Source organism: Ovis canadensis, chromosome X (assembly GCF_042477335.2).
Source record: "Ovis canadensis isolate MfBH-ARS-UI-01 breed Bighorn chromosome X, ARS-UI_OviCan_v2, whole genome shotgun sequence".
Classification (NCBI taxonomy): Eukaryota; Metazoa; Chordata; class Mammalia; order Artiodactyla; family Bovidae; genus Ovis; species Ovis canadensis.
The window spans coordinates 17583778-17597966 of NC_091727.1; the positions used below are offsets into that span (position 1 = coordinate 17583778).

At 37.0% G+C, this 14189-nt stretch overlaps 1 protein-coding gene across 2 annotated transcripts in view; it reads right to left on the reverse strand.

Moving 5' to 3' along the window:
* SCML2 (Scm polycomb group protein like 2) overlaps nucleotides 1-14189 on the reverse strand; it is a 113598-nt gene that overhangs the window by 78351 nt on the left and 21058 nt on the right. For both annotated transcript variants that reach the window (XM_070289809.1, XM_070289808.1), the window contains exons 2-5: nucleotides 10738-10783; nucleotides 8273-8338; nucleotides 2276-2346; nucleotides 1210-1444 (exon numbers count right to left, since the gene is read on the reverse strand). In XM_070289809.1, coding sequence (XP_070145910.1) covers nucleotides 1210-1444; nucleotides 2276-2346; nucleotides 8273-8338; nucleotides 10738-10759 — 394 coding nt within the window. In that variant the 5' untranslated portion in view covers nucleotides 10760-10783. The remainder of the gene's footprint in view (nucleotides 1-1209; nucleotides 1445-2275; nucleotides 2347-8272; nucleotides 8339-10737; nucleotides 10784-14189) is intronic.

The window sequence follows — 14189 nt, forward strand, 5'->3', positions numbered from 1 at the left end:
AAAATAATGATTATAAATTTGGTTATGTGTCTGAAATGCTGACAATCACCACAGCTGTTTCCTTTAAACAAAATACAAACACATACTAGCATACTGTCAATAGAGAAATAAAACCCAAACAAGGAAGCACTAAGCCTCAGATGTATATCTGTTACAGAAGTCTGTATGATTTAAGATATTATAAAAATAAGCAATAAAAAAATTTGAATGTTATGAAGAAAAGGGGAAAAGCAGAAAACACACATATCCTAAACCATCTTCTTGGGAATAACACATACTTGATTAGTTTTTAAAAATACTTTAAACCAAGTTAGTATTAATTAACCATTAGAAGAAAGATAATATAAAATGATGTTATTAGAAAAAACAGTTATTACTGTCTTAAATTTTTTATTCTCACAGCTTCTTTCACTAGTTGGAGACAAAAAAAATTAACTGTCTCACTGTGCATTATAATAGAGCATTTACATTTTAGCATTATAAAAAAGAAACAAAAACCAATACCCACCATTCACTCAGAATGTGCAAGTAATAAACTAAATACTTATATTCTACAGAATACCATGGTACACCAAAGTATTAAAACAGAAAAATTTTTGCACAAAATTAGGGTCATGTACTTTGTTTCTTTTAAAAACTTGGTTAAAATCAAGAATTTTATATTAAAAACCTTTGCTGAAGTGTTACATCAATCTCTTCCTTTACAAAGACCTAAAGTAACTGATTCCTACCCCTCTCACTATGATTTCTTCCCATACAGGTGTAATGAAATTCCCAAGCCTGACACTGGCGTCCCAGTGTAAAATCATCTCCTTCTGCCATGCTAATCCCCATAACAAAAAGGATGAATGGCTCATTAGACAATACTGAGGGAGGAAGTGACTCATATCGAATGCTACAAACTTCTCCCCCAGAAGGGTTTCTGAATCTGCATGTGTAATCTGCTTTTGACATTTCAAGTTTTAAGGCAGAAGGAGTCTTGCTCTGGAGTGGGAACCTTTAGCCACACATATGCCAAAATATGTACTTAAATGAAACTCTATAACATATGGTACTGAGTTACTTTCTCAAACCTTCTCCACAGTAACCACCTGACCGTCTGTTTGCCAGAATGCCCAGGAGAAGAGATTTTCAAAGGGTCAGTTAAAATTATTTCTACTGAATATTACATTAGCAAAAATATTTTGTTTTAAAACTGTTTATCCTTACCCAGTGGAGGCTGAAGTAAGTCCCCTTCCTTTTCACATGTCCCAACAGGCTGTATGTCTGGAGAATCAACCAGCCGCCAAAAGTCATTTTGGTTATCACTACCATCCAATCTTAAACGCAGCCTGGCACCTGTAACTCCAACAACTGTAGCAATACATACTGAAGTCGTATTGCGAGGGTCATGGGCTTCCAACTTCATGCCAACTTTGAAGTCATTAGCTGGTGGAATCTTAGACTATATACATAAACACATACAAATAAAATTCTGTTAAAACTCTTTAACTGTAGGAAAATCAAACGGTCAGTTATGTTACCAGAATACATGAGGAACATTTTAAGTAACAGTTACAACAGTTGGTGAACAAAATGAGAGCTGTAAGGGTTAACAAAAAGATCTCCAAATTCTCTCCTTGGCTTGACACACAGCCTGACATGGCTGCCCACTGCTTGTCACTCACTCATCTGCCCACTTCCAGGCAAACCAAATACAACCTCTAAAATGCATCCTGAGTGCCTTTCTAATATAAGAATTTGATTAGGCCTTTACTCTTAAAGTAAGCCAAAAGGCAGCTTACCACTGCCTAATGTAAAGTCCAAACAGTCAGTATAGTTTAAAAGCCACCACACTTTAACCTCACTCCCATACTTAGGTCTCTATCTCCTTAGTGCTCCAGCCACCCATACCATCCCTCAACACTCAGGTTCTTTTACGCCCATGTCTCTTTCCTTTGGATGTTCTCTCTGCCTGGAATATCCTTCCCCTCATTACAACTACCTCAGATAGGACCTCTTCTGTGAGTCCTTTCCAGTATAGTTATCACACTTTTTATCATTAATTATTTACATGGCTACCTTTCCCTCCAGATGGGCAGTCATAAGAGCTTAGTATACCTGACATAAAGTAAATTCTTAATCAATGAATGCGAAGAGACCATCTGGTTCTTAAGCAGCACTCCCACAATCCCACATTGCTTCACACTAATAGAACCTAATAACAGATTCCCTTCAACAAGTTAATAGTTTACAAAAATAAATATAACATGGTATCTACAGAATTTTGGCATACCTGTCTGAAATACTCTGAAGGAGCACTTAAAGATCCAGTCTCTTCCAAGTATTTTTCCCATTGAAAATTATCTGGAAAAAAACATGCAAAAATAGGTGGTTTTTTTGGTTTATTTTTGGGCCCCACCAGCATAGCTTATGGGATCTTAGTTCCCCAATCAGACAGCAAACCCAGGCCCATGTCAGTGAAAGTATCAAGTCTTAACCACTGGATTGCCAGAGAATTCTCAGGGTTTTTAAAACATATATAATATGTATACTAACTTTCAGGAATAAAATGGATTTTAGTTCCATATCTCTTTAAAGAAATACTTCTCAAAGGACAAATACAAACTTCCTCATCTGACTACCAGCATGGAAATAAAAAATAAGACCATTTCCTGATAATAATGGTTCTGATATAAATGATAATCCAGATTTTCTTGATGTAATGAGGACTGCATCACAGTGATTCTAAAAACGTGAACTCTAGAAACAACTAAAGGACTTTTTATAGCGTAATAGCAAATTCTACTCATATGTCTCTAATACTAATTTACTCAAAATATGTCTTTATCATTTCATCTCACTATTCTGAAGCTATTTCTTTGTTTTTCACAGGGATCTAAAGGTGTGTGGCATAGCAGAAATAAAGCATTAATTTATGGAAAGAAAAACTCTGAGAACCAGCGTTGTTTCTCAATTGACTATTAGATCTCCATCCAGGGTGTCAGAATATGGTGGCAGAATAAAGCAGAAACCAGTCATCAGTGCAATGACTAACACAGATTGTTGTAACAATCTATATTTTCTGCAAACTCCTTCTGTTCTTTCTCTCACTTAGTCTTGATGACATATAATGCTAGAAGTAAAGGTCAAAAGGCAGTAAACTTTTCCCGGACACTTCAATTGACTGTGTCAGTCACAATGCCCTGAAAGACTTGACAGCAGTATTAAAGGTACTATTAACTCATATAAACTTTAATTCTCATCAAACATGAGGGTTTTTTTTTCTATACTCCCTGTTTAATTAATCTCTTTACTATAAAAATATTAGGGCTCCACAGTTCCCTCCCTAGGGGAATCTGTGTTACTAGCCCCTTATACATTCTTCAAATGCTGTAACAGTTCCACTTACACACACACACATTCATACACTGCTGATAAATGTTTAACAGCCAGCTTTCCAGAAAATACAAACAAGAAGCCTGACTGGAACTGTTAGTGTTTGCATATTTCTGTGATGTAAATACCACCACCACAGCTGATTGCAAGATGCCAAGGTAAAGTTACCAACCACACAGTTAGGAAGAAATGTGAGCTGATGTGAAATGTGAGCAGGATTCGGAATATCACTGTTACATGAAATTATATGCATTTAGTATGTGTGCATACATATGGTATTAAGCATGTCATTTCATAACACTGTATACACCCTTTTAGAGATTTTTCCACTTTAAAAAAATACTGGGTTTAATTCTGCTTCCAGATTATGTAAACCAAGCACTACCACAGTGCTGAAGAGCATGCAGCAAAATGTCAAGAACACAGGCTCTTGACATGAAAATGCTATCTTTCAGTCTAACTCTGCCTTTTACTAGCCAGTGACTCTGAGCAAGTCACTTCATTTTCTCGGCCTCAGTTCTATGAAATGAGGAAAGTAACACATATGGTATAATGTATTTTTGAGAACTAACTGAAGTAGTATGCATATAAATAACTTGATAAATACATACTACTTAGTGAAATAAAGATGACATAAAACTAAATGTCATCCATTGGATCACTGAAAAAGCAAGAGAGTTCCAGAAAAACATCCACTTCTGCTTTACTGACTATGCCAAAGCCTTTGACTGTGTGGATCACAACAAACTGTGGAAAATCCTTCAAGAGACGGGAATACCTGACCACTTTACCTGCCTGCTGAGAAATCTGTATGCAGGTCAAGAAGCAACAGTTAGAACCAGACATGGAACAACAGACTAGTTCCAAATAGGGAAAGGAGTATGTCAAGGCTGTATATTGTCACCCTGCTTAGTTAACTTATATGCAGATTACATCATGTGGAATGCCGAGCTAGATGAAGCACAAGCTGGAACCAAGATTGCCAGGGGAAATATCAAAAACCTTAGATATGGAGATGACATCACCCTTATGGCAGAAAGCGAAAAACTAAAGGGCCTCTTGATGAAAGTGAAAGAGGAGAGTGAAAAAGTTGGCTTAAAACTCAACATTCAAAAACTAAGATCATGGCATCCAGTCCCATCACTTCATGGCAAATAGATGAGGAAATAATGGAAAAAGTGACAGACTTTATTTTGGGGTGCTCCAAAATCACTGCAGATGGTGACTGCAGCCATGAAATTAAAAATCGCTTGCTCCTTGGAAGAAAAGCCATGACCAACCTAAACAGCATATTAAAAAGCATTACTTTGCCAACAAAGGTCCATCTAGTTCAAAGCTACAGTTTTTCGAGCAGTCATGTACGGATGTGAAAGTTGGACTTTAAAGACAGCTGAGCACCAAAGAACTGATGCCTTTGAACTGTGGTGTTGGAGAAGACTCTTGAGTGTCCCTTGGACAGCAAGGAGATCCAACCAGTCCATCCCAAAGGAAATCAGTCCTGAATATTCATTGGAAGGACTGATGCTGAAGCTGCAGCTCCAATACTTTGGCCATCTGGTGCAAAGAACTGACTCATTTGAAAAGACCCTGATGCTGGGAAAGATTGAAGGTGAGAGGAAAAGGGGATGACAGAGGATGAGATGGTTGAATGGCATCATCGATGCAATGGACGTGAGTCTGAGTAAGCTCCGGGAGTTGGTGATGGACAGGGAAGCCTAGTATGCTGCAATCCATGGGGTCACAAAGAGTCGGACATGACTGAGCAACTGAACTGAACTGAAACGTCATAGTTGTGCCTAAACTTAAGAATACTGGATAGCTATATTAAAAGTGAAAACTGAGATCCATGGCTCCAAAATTTAACTGACCAGGTTACTTCAGTGACCTCCTAAGCACTAACCTGACAATCAAGAGACCCAAGGTTCTAAATGAAGCTCTACCACCATATGATCTTGGAGAGCATTAAAAAAAGAAGAAGAAAACAAAACATGAAAGAGGGGGAAAAAATTTGACTAGGATGTCACTAAAGAGCCACCATACTAGGATGAAAGGAGTATAAGTTGGAAATAATAACTGAGAAATCAAAGCCATTTCACAATTAGACCTCAAAGAACTTAAGACTTTTCCACAAATCAGTTACATTTGTAAAATTTTTCAGTGACACTGGAAAATACTTAATTCATCTAAGACAATGTTTAAAATATTCTATCACCATTTGTGTCTTCAGTCAGTCAGTTCAGTTGCTCAGTCGTGTCCGACTCTGCAACCCCATGAATCCCAGCACGCCAGGCCTCCCTGTCCATCACCAACTCCGGAGTCCACCCAAGCCCATGTCCACCGAGTCAGTGATGCCATCCAACCATCTCATCCTCTATCGTCCTCTCCTCCTGCCCTCAATCTTTCCCAGCATCAGGGTCTTTTCCAATGAGTCAGCCCTTCGCATAAGGTGGTCAAAGTATCGACAGCTTCAAATTCAGTCCTTCCAATGAACACCCAGGATTGATCTCCTTTAGGATGGACTGGTTGGATCTCCTTGCAGTCCAAGGGACTCTTCTCCAACACCACAGTTCAAAAGCATCAATTCTTCTGCACTCAGCTTTCTTTATAGTCCAACTCTCACATCCATACATGACTACCGGAAAAGCCTTGACAAGACGGACATTTGTTGGCAAAGTAATGTCTCTGCTTTTTAATATGCTGTCTAGGTTGGTCATAATTTTCCAAGGAGTAAGTATCTTTTAATTTCATGGCTGCAGTCACCATCTGCAGTGATTTTGGAGCCCAGAAAAATAAAGTCAGCCACTGTTTCCACTGTTTCCCCATCTATTTGCCATGATCTTCGTTTTCTGAATGTTGACCTTTAAGCCAACTTTTTCATTCTCCTCTTTCACTTTCATCAAGAGGCTCTTTAGTTTTTCTTTACTTTCTGCCATAAGGGTAGTGTCATCTGCATATCTGAGGTTATTGATATTTCTCCTGGCAGTAATGGGCTAAAATTTGAACTAGCAAATCCTTTATACCAGTGCTATATAATACAAGTGCTTTCTATTGCACTGCTAGTAACCTTTGGAGCCTTAATTTTTTCTTTGTTCATAGGGCAAAAATTTTTAGTCCACAACACTATTCAGCTTGGATGCCCATATGAGAGTCTACCAAAAACATAGTGGAAGCACACATAGCAAAAGGCTTTACTAATTTAGATTTGATACATCTATAGTACAACAGTGAGAATTCCTGACTAAAATAGTTCAGAAAGTAGAAGACAAGCCTGAAGTCCCTATCTGTCTCTGCATTTTTATGCTCATTGACAGATTAGCAGCTGGGGGTGGGGGGTGGGGGGTGGGGATTTACTGTTTCAGAAAAGAGCCCTGGGGACTGATAGGCCTTTTCAGGAGACAGATGTATATAATGTTGTGATCTATTTCTGCAAATGTCTGTCAAATTGACTAAGTAATCTCATTTTAAATCAGAGTTTCTCAAGCAGAAAAGTTTGAAAATTTTGAAAAGGTACTAGTTTCAACTTTTAAGAATATATTCTTCAAATTGATTTTCATGAAATTTCCAGAATAGGCAAATCTATAGAGATAGAAAGAAGGTAAATGGTTGCCTAGGGAGAGGCACTGTGAGGAAATGGAGAGTGACTACTAGCTAGGTACTAGGGTTGCTTTTTAGAGTGATGAAAATATTCTAAAACTGATCATAGTAATGGTTACACAACTGGGAACACACTACTTACTAAGAACCATTGAACTGTACACTTGAAATGGGGAGATTGTATGGTATGTGAATTATATCTCAATAAAACTATTATATTAAAAATGGAAAGGAATTTGTAAGGATGAGGAAGAGCACTCTAACCTAAGAGCCTCCATTCCCTTGGAGAGTTTTGGGGATTGGAAGGAAGAGCTGAGGAACAAGTAAGGCCAATGAGAAAGAGAACTAAGGAAACACTGAGGACCCAGCTACAGTAATAAAGAATGACTCCATGGGATTAACTCTACAGGCAATCTTTTCGTAGGAACAGAAAGTCATGGATGAACTACTTACTCCAAGAGTGGGGCTGGCAGGGAAGGCGCAACAGAAACACAAGGGGCAAGAGGCTTGCCTGGAAATTGCTGGTAAACACACTAAGTTTGCTATTGTATTTTTTTAATTCAGCCTTTTGTCTGCATATGACTTATTTCCTCACTTTCATAAGAGCAGGTGCAATGGGTCAGAGTCTATCTCCTGAGTCTCTGATATAGTGCTATACACATGCTATTAACAATAAAAGCTTAAAACATGAATTAATAACTCAGACAATAAAGTTAACATTTACTGAACACTTACTACAAGCCTAGGCATTATATTAAGTGCTTTACATTCCTTTTAATTCTAATAGTTCCATGAGTAAGTAGTTATTATCCCTGTGCTACACAGGAGAAAAGAGACTAAGAACATTGAATAATTTGCCCAAGGTCACAAGGCTAGCAAAAAATGAGGCCAAGATTCTAGAAGAGGTCTGTCAGATCCCCTAAATACCTAAGCTTTAATCGACTAGACTGTCTTTTGACCATCAAAAAAGACATTCACATTGACTCTAGTGTTAGAAAGGTTTTCATTAAAAATCGAATTATTTTAAATTGGTAATACATGGTAATTAATAACTAGATATCTTTACCTTGGCAAAACTGCACTGAAATACATAGTTATCTTTTAACTTAATCCCTCTCTATGTGAAACCAAAGTAAAATTTTCAAAATTAAATACTATCTTTTCGGTCTTTCCTATTGCTTACATTTTATATTTACAAGAGCTTACTATACATAGATTATACCAAAAGCAATAAGAAGAGTTCATACTAACACTGAGTGAAGAAAAAATACATGTTCTACTGAACTAATTTAAAACCTACCATTTTGCACAGATGTGCCTGATTGAGGAGCTCTCTCTTGATTCTCCTTCTTTACACCCATTGAGTCTTTAAAAAAAGAAAGAAAGTAGTGAGCAATACCAGAAGAACAGAGCAACAGTTTGAAAGAGTACTTACAAAAATCTAAACTGCATTTTCTAACAGGAACCAGTTTCAATCTTATAATTTAATCCTCACTTTCTGCATAGGACTTCACTTTCTTTCTTTTTTTTAAAAATACTGTATTTGTTTTACCATACATTGACATGAATCCACCACAGGTGTACATGAGTTCCCAAGGACTTCACTTTCTAATATATAAGGTACTTTATAATTTATTTGTTTATTGCATGTCTCATTTCACTCAAATGTAAGCTCCAAAAGGTCAGACATTTTTTCATTTTGTCTCTTATTCACCACTTTTTATCCTCAGTGCCCAGAAAAGGACTTGGCACACAGAACATTCTTGAACATTTGTTAAATAAATGAACAAACCAAAATGAGCTGAGCTGATCCTTACAATATTCAGATTAATGTGTCCCAGCAAAAAAGTGCATACTTTTGAGAATTTAAAACAACAGAGAAGCTAGAATACAATGTAACTCAATGAACTGTTTGTTGTTGTTCAGTCACTTAGTTATGTCTGACTCTTAGTGACCCCATGGACTGCAGCACACCAGGGTTCCCTATCCTCCAACAGACTAGGACAAGTTTTTCTCTGTGCTAGGCTGAGGAGCTCAAACAGCAATGGACCTTGGACCTTCACCAAATCTAAGATATATTTCATCCATATTTATTATAGTATGTATTTCTTAAATGACTCATTGTGATTATTATGCTGAAAAACTAACCACAATCTTCAATGTTATCAAATAAGCAGTCACTCTTCTTAACTTCCCCATCGTCTTAAATATTTTAAATGTATCTGTTTCAATCAGCACCCAAATAAAGTCCATATAGACAGTGGTAGGTACATTTCTTAAATTTCTTTTGATCTGTAGGCTCCTCCTCCTCTGTTTATTTTCCCTTCCTCTAGCAATATTTTTGCTGGTGATATCAGTTCAGACTTTTCCAGTCTGCTACTTCCTCATGATACTGGGTTCTTCTGGTCCTTATAGTTTCTCTAAATTGATACAGCTATTTCAAGCCAGAAGAGCTTAACCAGATTCAGGTTTAGCTTTTTTACAAGGGAAGAGAGAAAATGACTTCATAGGTGGTGGTGTGTACTTCTCACAGGAGGTTCCTAATACACCTAGTTCTCTTTTTGTGATATGAGCAGCCACATATGACTATTGCCTAGATCCATTAGCTCATCAGTGGTCGCATAAGGGAGTTATTCTAATTTTATCATCCTATCTTTATTAGCCAAAAAACTTCTATAGAGAGAAAATTCCTCTCTTCAAACATTCAGTTGCACTGAGGTAGAGACCACAAAAGGAAGTCACAATCAATGCTTTATTCTTTCTCCTTTATTTTCTAGTTTTCAAAATAATGAATTGTATCCCCACCATTCTCCACAGATGACCAATAAGTATTGTTTTGTTTTTTTAGTATCGTTATGAACCAATGGATTTAATAACATGGTGTGTTTCCATCTAGTGCTGTTTTACCCTTACTGATGCTTGAACTGTCAAGTGACATGCTTCTTAAAGAAGAATATAGGAAGTATGCCAGGCGTACCATTAAAGGTATCAGATCTACTTTCTGGTTATGACTGACTCTTCAAGATATGTGAACACTCAAGAGGGATGTATGGGCTACTTTCTATTTAGATAATTTGACAAACATAAAGTAAGTACACATTTATATTTACTAAATAGTTCTACAGTAGTATTTTCTAACAGAGAAGAAAGTGAAGTTATAAAGGCCTGGTTCCTGCTCAAGGAAAGCTAAGAATCTAGGTACAGAGACTATACTAAACTAATACACTTGGCAAAAACAGAAATAGCAGAGCACAACATTCAGCATGCAGCCAGAGTAAAAGTCATGAGAGAAAGAGAACTTAAACTGGGTCTTGAAGGAGGAACAGGAATCAGGACAACAAAAATATGAAGAATATATCATGGGAAAGAAAATACAACTCAAAACAGAGAGTGACAATGACTGCGACACACTCATGGGACAGTGAGCTGACTTCTCACTAGAGCAGGACAGGTTGAAGCATTTTTTTATCATCCATATTTAAGTAAGAAAATCTGGACTGTGATCTTGGCTGTCATAGATTGTTATATGACCTGTACACTTAACCTCCCTGAGTGTCAGCTTTCTCATTTATAAAACTAAGAAGGGAAAACAAGATTACCTTTAATAGCTATTCAGTTCTAAAACTCCAATTCTTAGCACCTAAACTAACATCTTCCATTAATTTCATTTTTCAAAAAAGCTTTTTTTTTAATATTCAGTCTACCAAAAGATACTAATTTCAAATGATTGACTAAAAGTATCATCTTTAGACAAGTAAATCTTACCTTCTTTCACTGTTTGCCCCATGGTATCTCTCTCTGGTGTGCTTTCCTACAAGGAGAAAAATCAATTACTGCCTCCTTTTAACATAATACATTTCTGCAGGGTGGTATTATTAGAAATCAGCTATAATGGGACTACATCAAATTAAAAAGCTTCTGCACAGTGAAAGACACTAAACAAACTGAAAAGGTGACCTACTGAATGGTTTAAAAAAATTTGCAAATAATATACCCAATAAGGGTTGGATATCCAAAATACACAAGGAACTCATACAACTTAATATCAAAAACCAAACAAACCGATTAAAAAATGGGCAGAGGATTTGAAAAGATTATTTTTCCAAAGAAGATACACAAACAGCCAATAAGCACATAAAAAGATGTTCAACATCACTAGTTATCAGGGAAATGCAAATCAAAACTTTAATGAGATATCATCTCACAGAACGGCTATTATCAAAAAGACAACAAATAACAAGTCTTGGTAAGGATGTGGAGAAAAGGGAATCCTTATGCACTGTTGGTGGGAATACAAATTGGTGCAGATACTATGGAAAACAGTATGGAAATTCCTCAGAAAATTAAAAACAGAACTACCACACAATCCAGCAACTGCACTCCTGGGTATTTATCTAGAGAAAACAAAAACACTAACTCAAAAATATATATGCAACCCCATACTCACTTGTATTATAAACATTGTAACATTATTTACAATAGCCAAGATATGGAAGCAACCCAAGCATCCATCAGCAGATAAATGGATAAAGACGATGTGGGGTATATATACACAGTGGAGCATTACTCAGCCATAAAAAAAAAAAAAGAAAATCTTGTCATTTGCAACAGCATGCATGGACCAGGAGGGTATTATGCTAAATGAAGTATGGCAGACAGAGAAAGACAAATATTGTATGATTTCACTTATATATGGAATCTTAAAAAACGTAACAAAACAAAACAGTCATAAATACAGAAAACAGGTTGTTGCCAGAAGGGAAGGGGTTGGGAGAAAGAAAGCTGAGGGAAATTAAGAGGGACAAATTTCCATTTGCAAAATAAATGAGTCACAGATATGGAGTGAGCAGGCCCCTGATGGCTCAGACAGTAAAGAGTCTGCCTGCAGTGTGGGAGACCCAAGTTCCATCCCTGTGTTGGTAAGATCCCCTGGAGAAGGAAACAGCAACCCACTTCAGTATTCTTGCCTGGAGAATCCCATGGATGGAGGAACCTAGCAAACTATACAGTCCATGGAGTCGAAGAGTCGGACATGACTGAGCGACTTCACTTTCACTTTCATCTTTGTATGACAACAAATCATGATTATAAATAGAGTTATCCTGGTGATCATTTTGAAATGTACAGATATCTGGAATCACTATGCTGTGTAACAGAAACTAACATAGTGTTGTAGGTCAATTATACTTTAAAAACAAAGAAACAAACTCAGAAAAAAAGATCAGATTTGTTATTACTAGAAGTAGAGGGGTTGGGGGGAGAGAAGGAGAAATTGGCTGAAAGCAGTCAAAATGTGCAAATAAAATAAATGCTAGTTATAAGATAAATAAATGCTAGGGATGCAATGTATCACATGATAAATATAATTGACACTGCTGTGTATTACATATGAAAGAGATTAAATCCTAGGAGTTGTCATCATAAGGAAAAATTTGTTTTCTATTTCTTTAATTTTGTACCTTTATGAAATGATGGATGTTCACTAAACTTATTGTGATAATCATTTCATGGTGTATGTAATTCAAATCATGCCAATTTTATCAGTAAAATTGGAAGAAAAAAGTAAAAGTTCAATGCATGATACTGGATGCTTGGGGCTGGTGCACTGGGAAGACCCAGAGGGATGGTACGGGGAGGGAGGAGGGAGCGGGGTTCAGGATGGGGAACATGTGTATACCTTTGGCAGATTCATGTTGATGTATGGCAAAACCAATACAATATTGTAAAGTAATTAGCCTCCAATTAAAATAAATAAATTTATATTTTAAAAAATAAACGTTAAAAAAAAGAAATCAGCTATAGCGTTAGATCCTTTTAATCTCTTTCCCTTGAATAAAAATAAGTTCAGTAGATTAGTAGTTGCCAGGGGCTGGGGGAAGAGGGACTGAGGAGTGACTGCTAATGAGTATGGTTGTAAATACGGGTAAGGGGTTTCTTTTTTAAGGTGAGGAAAATATTATGGAATTATATAGTGGTGATGGTTGTAGAACCTTACAAATACACTAAAAACCACTGAATTGTACACTTTAAAAGATTAAATTTTATGGTTAAATGAATAAAAAAGAGCAGATGGTAAGCTAGTAGAGTTGAGATTCAAATTAACAACTATCCCAAAAGCTGACTTACGCCCATGTTACCAAGAGGTGGAAGAATTATAACTGTGTTGATGAAACCTGTAAGAAGTGCCAATCTTCTAACAAGATAATTACTTGTTAAAAGGCCTCTGTATTTTGAGCCACTAAATCTTTCATTAATTCAAACTTTTTCTGCATGTCCTTGATATGCCAGGCACTCTACAAAAAAAAATAATATACTGTCCTTGACTCTCTAGTCAAAAATAGGCGCATGAACAAAACACATTGAGTGTTATAAAAGAAAAAGTACATGAAACATTGAACATGACAAAGGGATAGCTACCTCTCACTACTCTGTGTGCCTGTAGTCAGAACATGATGATGTACGTAACAGAAGGTAATTTGTTATTTAAAGGAAGCCTATGGGGAATATGTTCTCTAAGCCACCCAGAACATCACCTGCACCTCTAACTCAACAGATTTATACTCAAGCATCACCTCCCCAAAACTTGCTTTTTCTAACATTTTTGTTTCTCTTACTAGCACTACTACTTTTCCAGGTGCTTGGCCTTAAAACCCCAGCTATGACTAAATGAAGTTCTCTTATTTCACTCACATATTCAGTCAGTGGCCAACATGTGCTCTCTCATTTCCCTTTCCCCTGCTATTAACCAGTTTCGTTGCTATTTAGTCACTAAATCCTGTCTGACTCTTTAGTGACCCCACGAACTGTAACCCACCAGGCATGGGATTTCCCAGGTAAGAATACTGGAATGGGTTGCCATTTCTTTCTCCAGGGGATCTTCTCAACCCAGGTATCGAACCAGAGTCTCCTGCATTGCAGGTGGATTCTTTACTGCTGAGCCACCAGGGAAGTGGGAAGCCATTAACTGGTTTACACCCTCATTAGCTCCTGCCTGGTCTAATACCATAGCACCCTAACTGGTCTTATCACAAGGGTCTACCCCCACCCCCAAACTACCCAGCACACAATGTCATACATTGTCTGAACTGTTTTCTGCCCAAATTACCCTCCTACGTTAGTAATCTCATTGACTACTGAATTGAACAAATCTTTGTTGGGACATATTTAAAGCCCCTCATAATTTCAAAGCCACCTGACATCTACTATCTATAGCTATC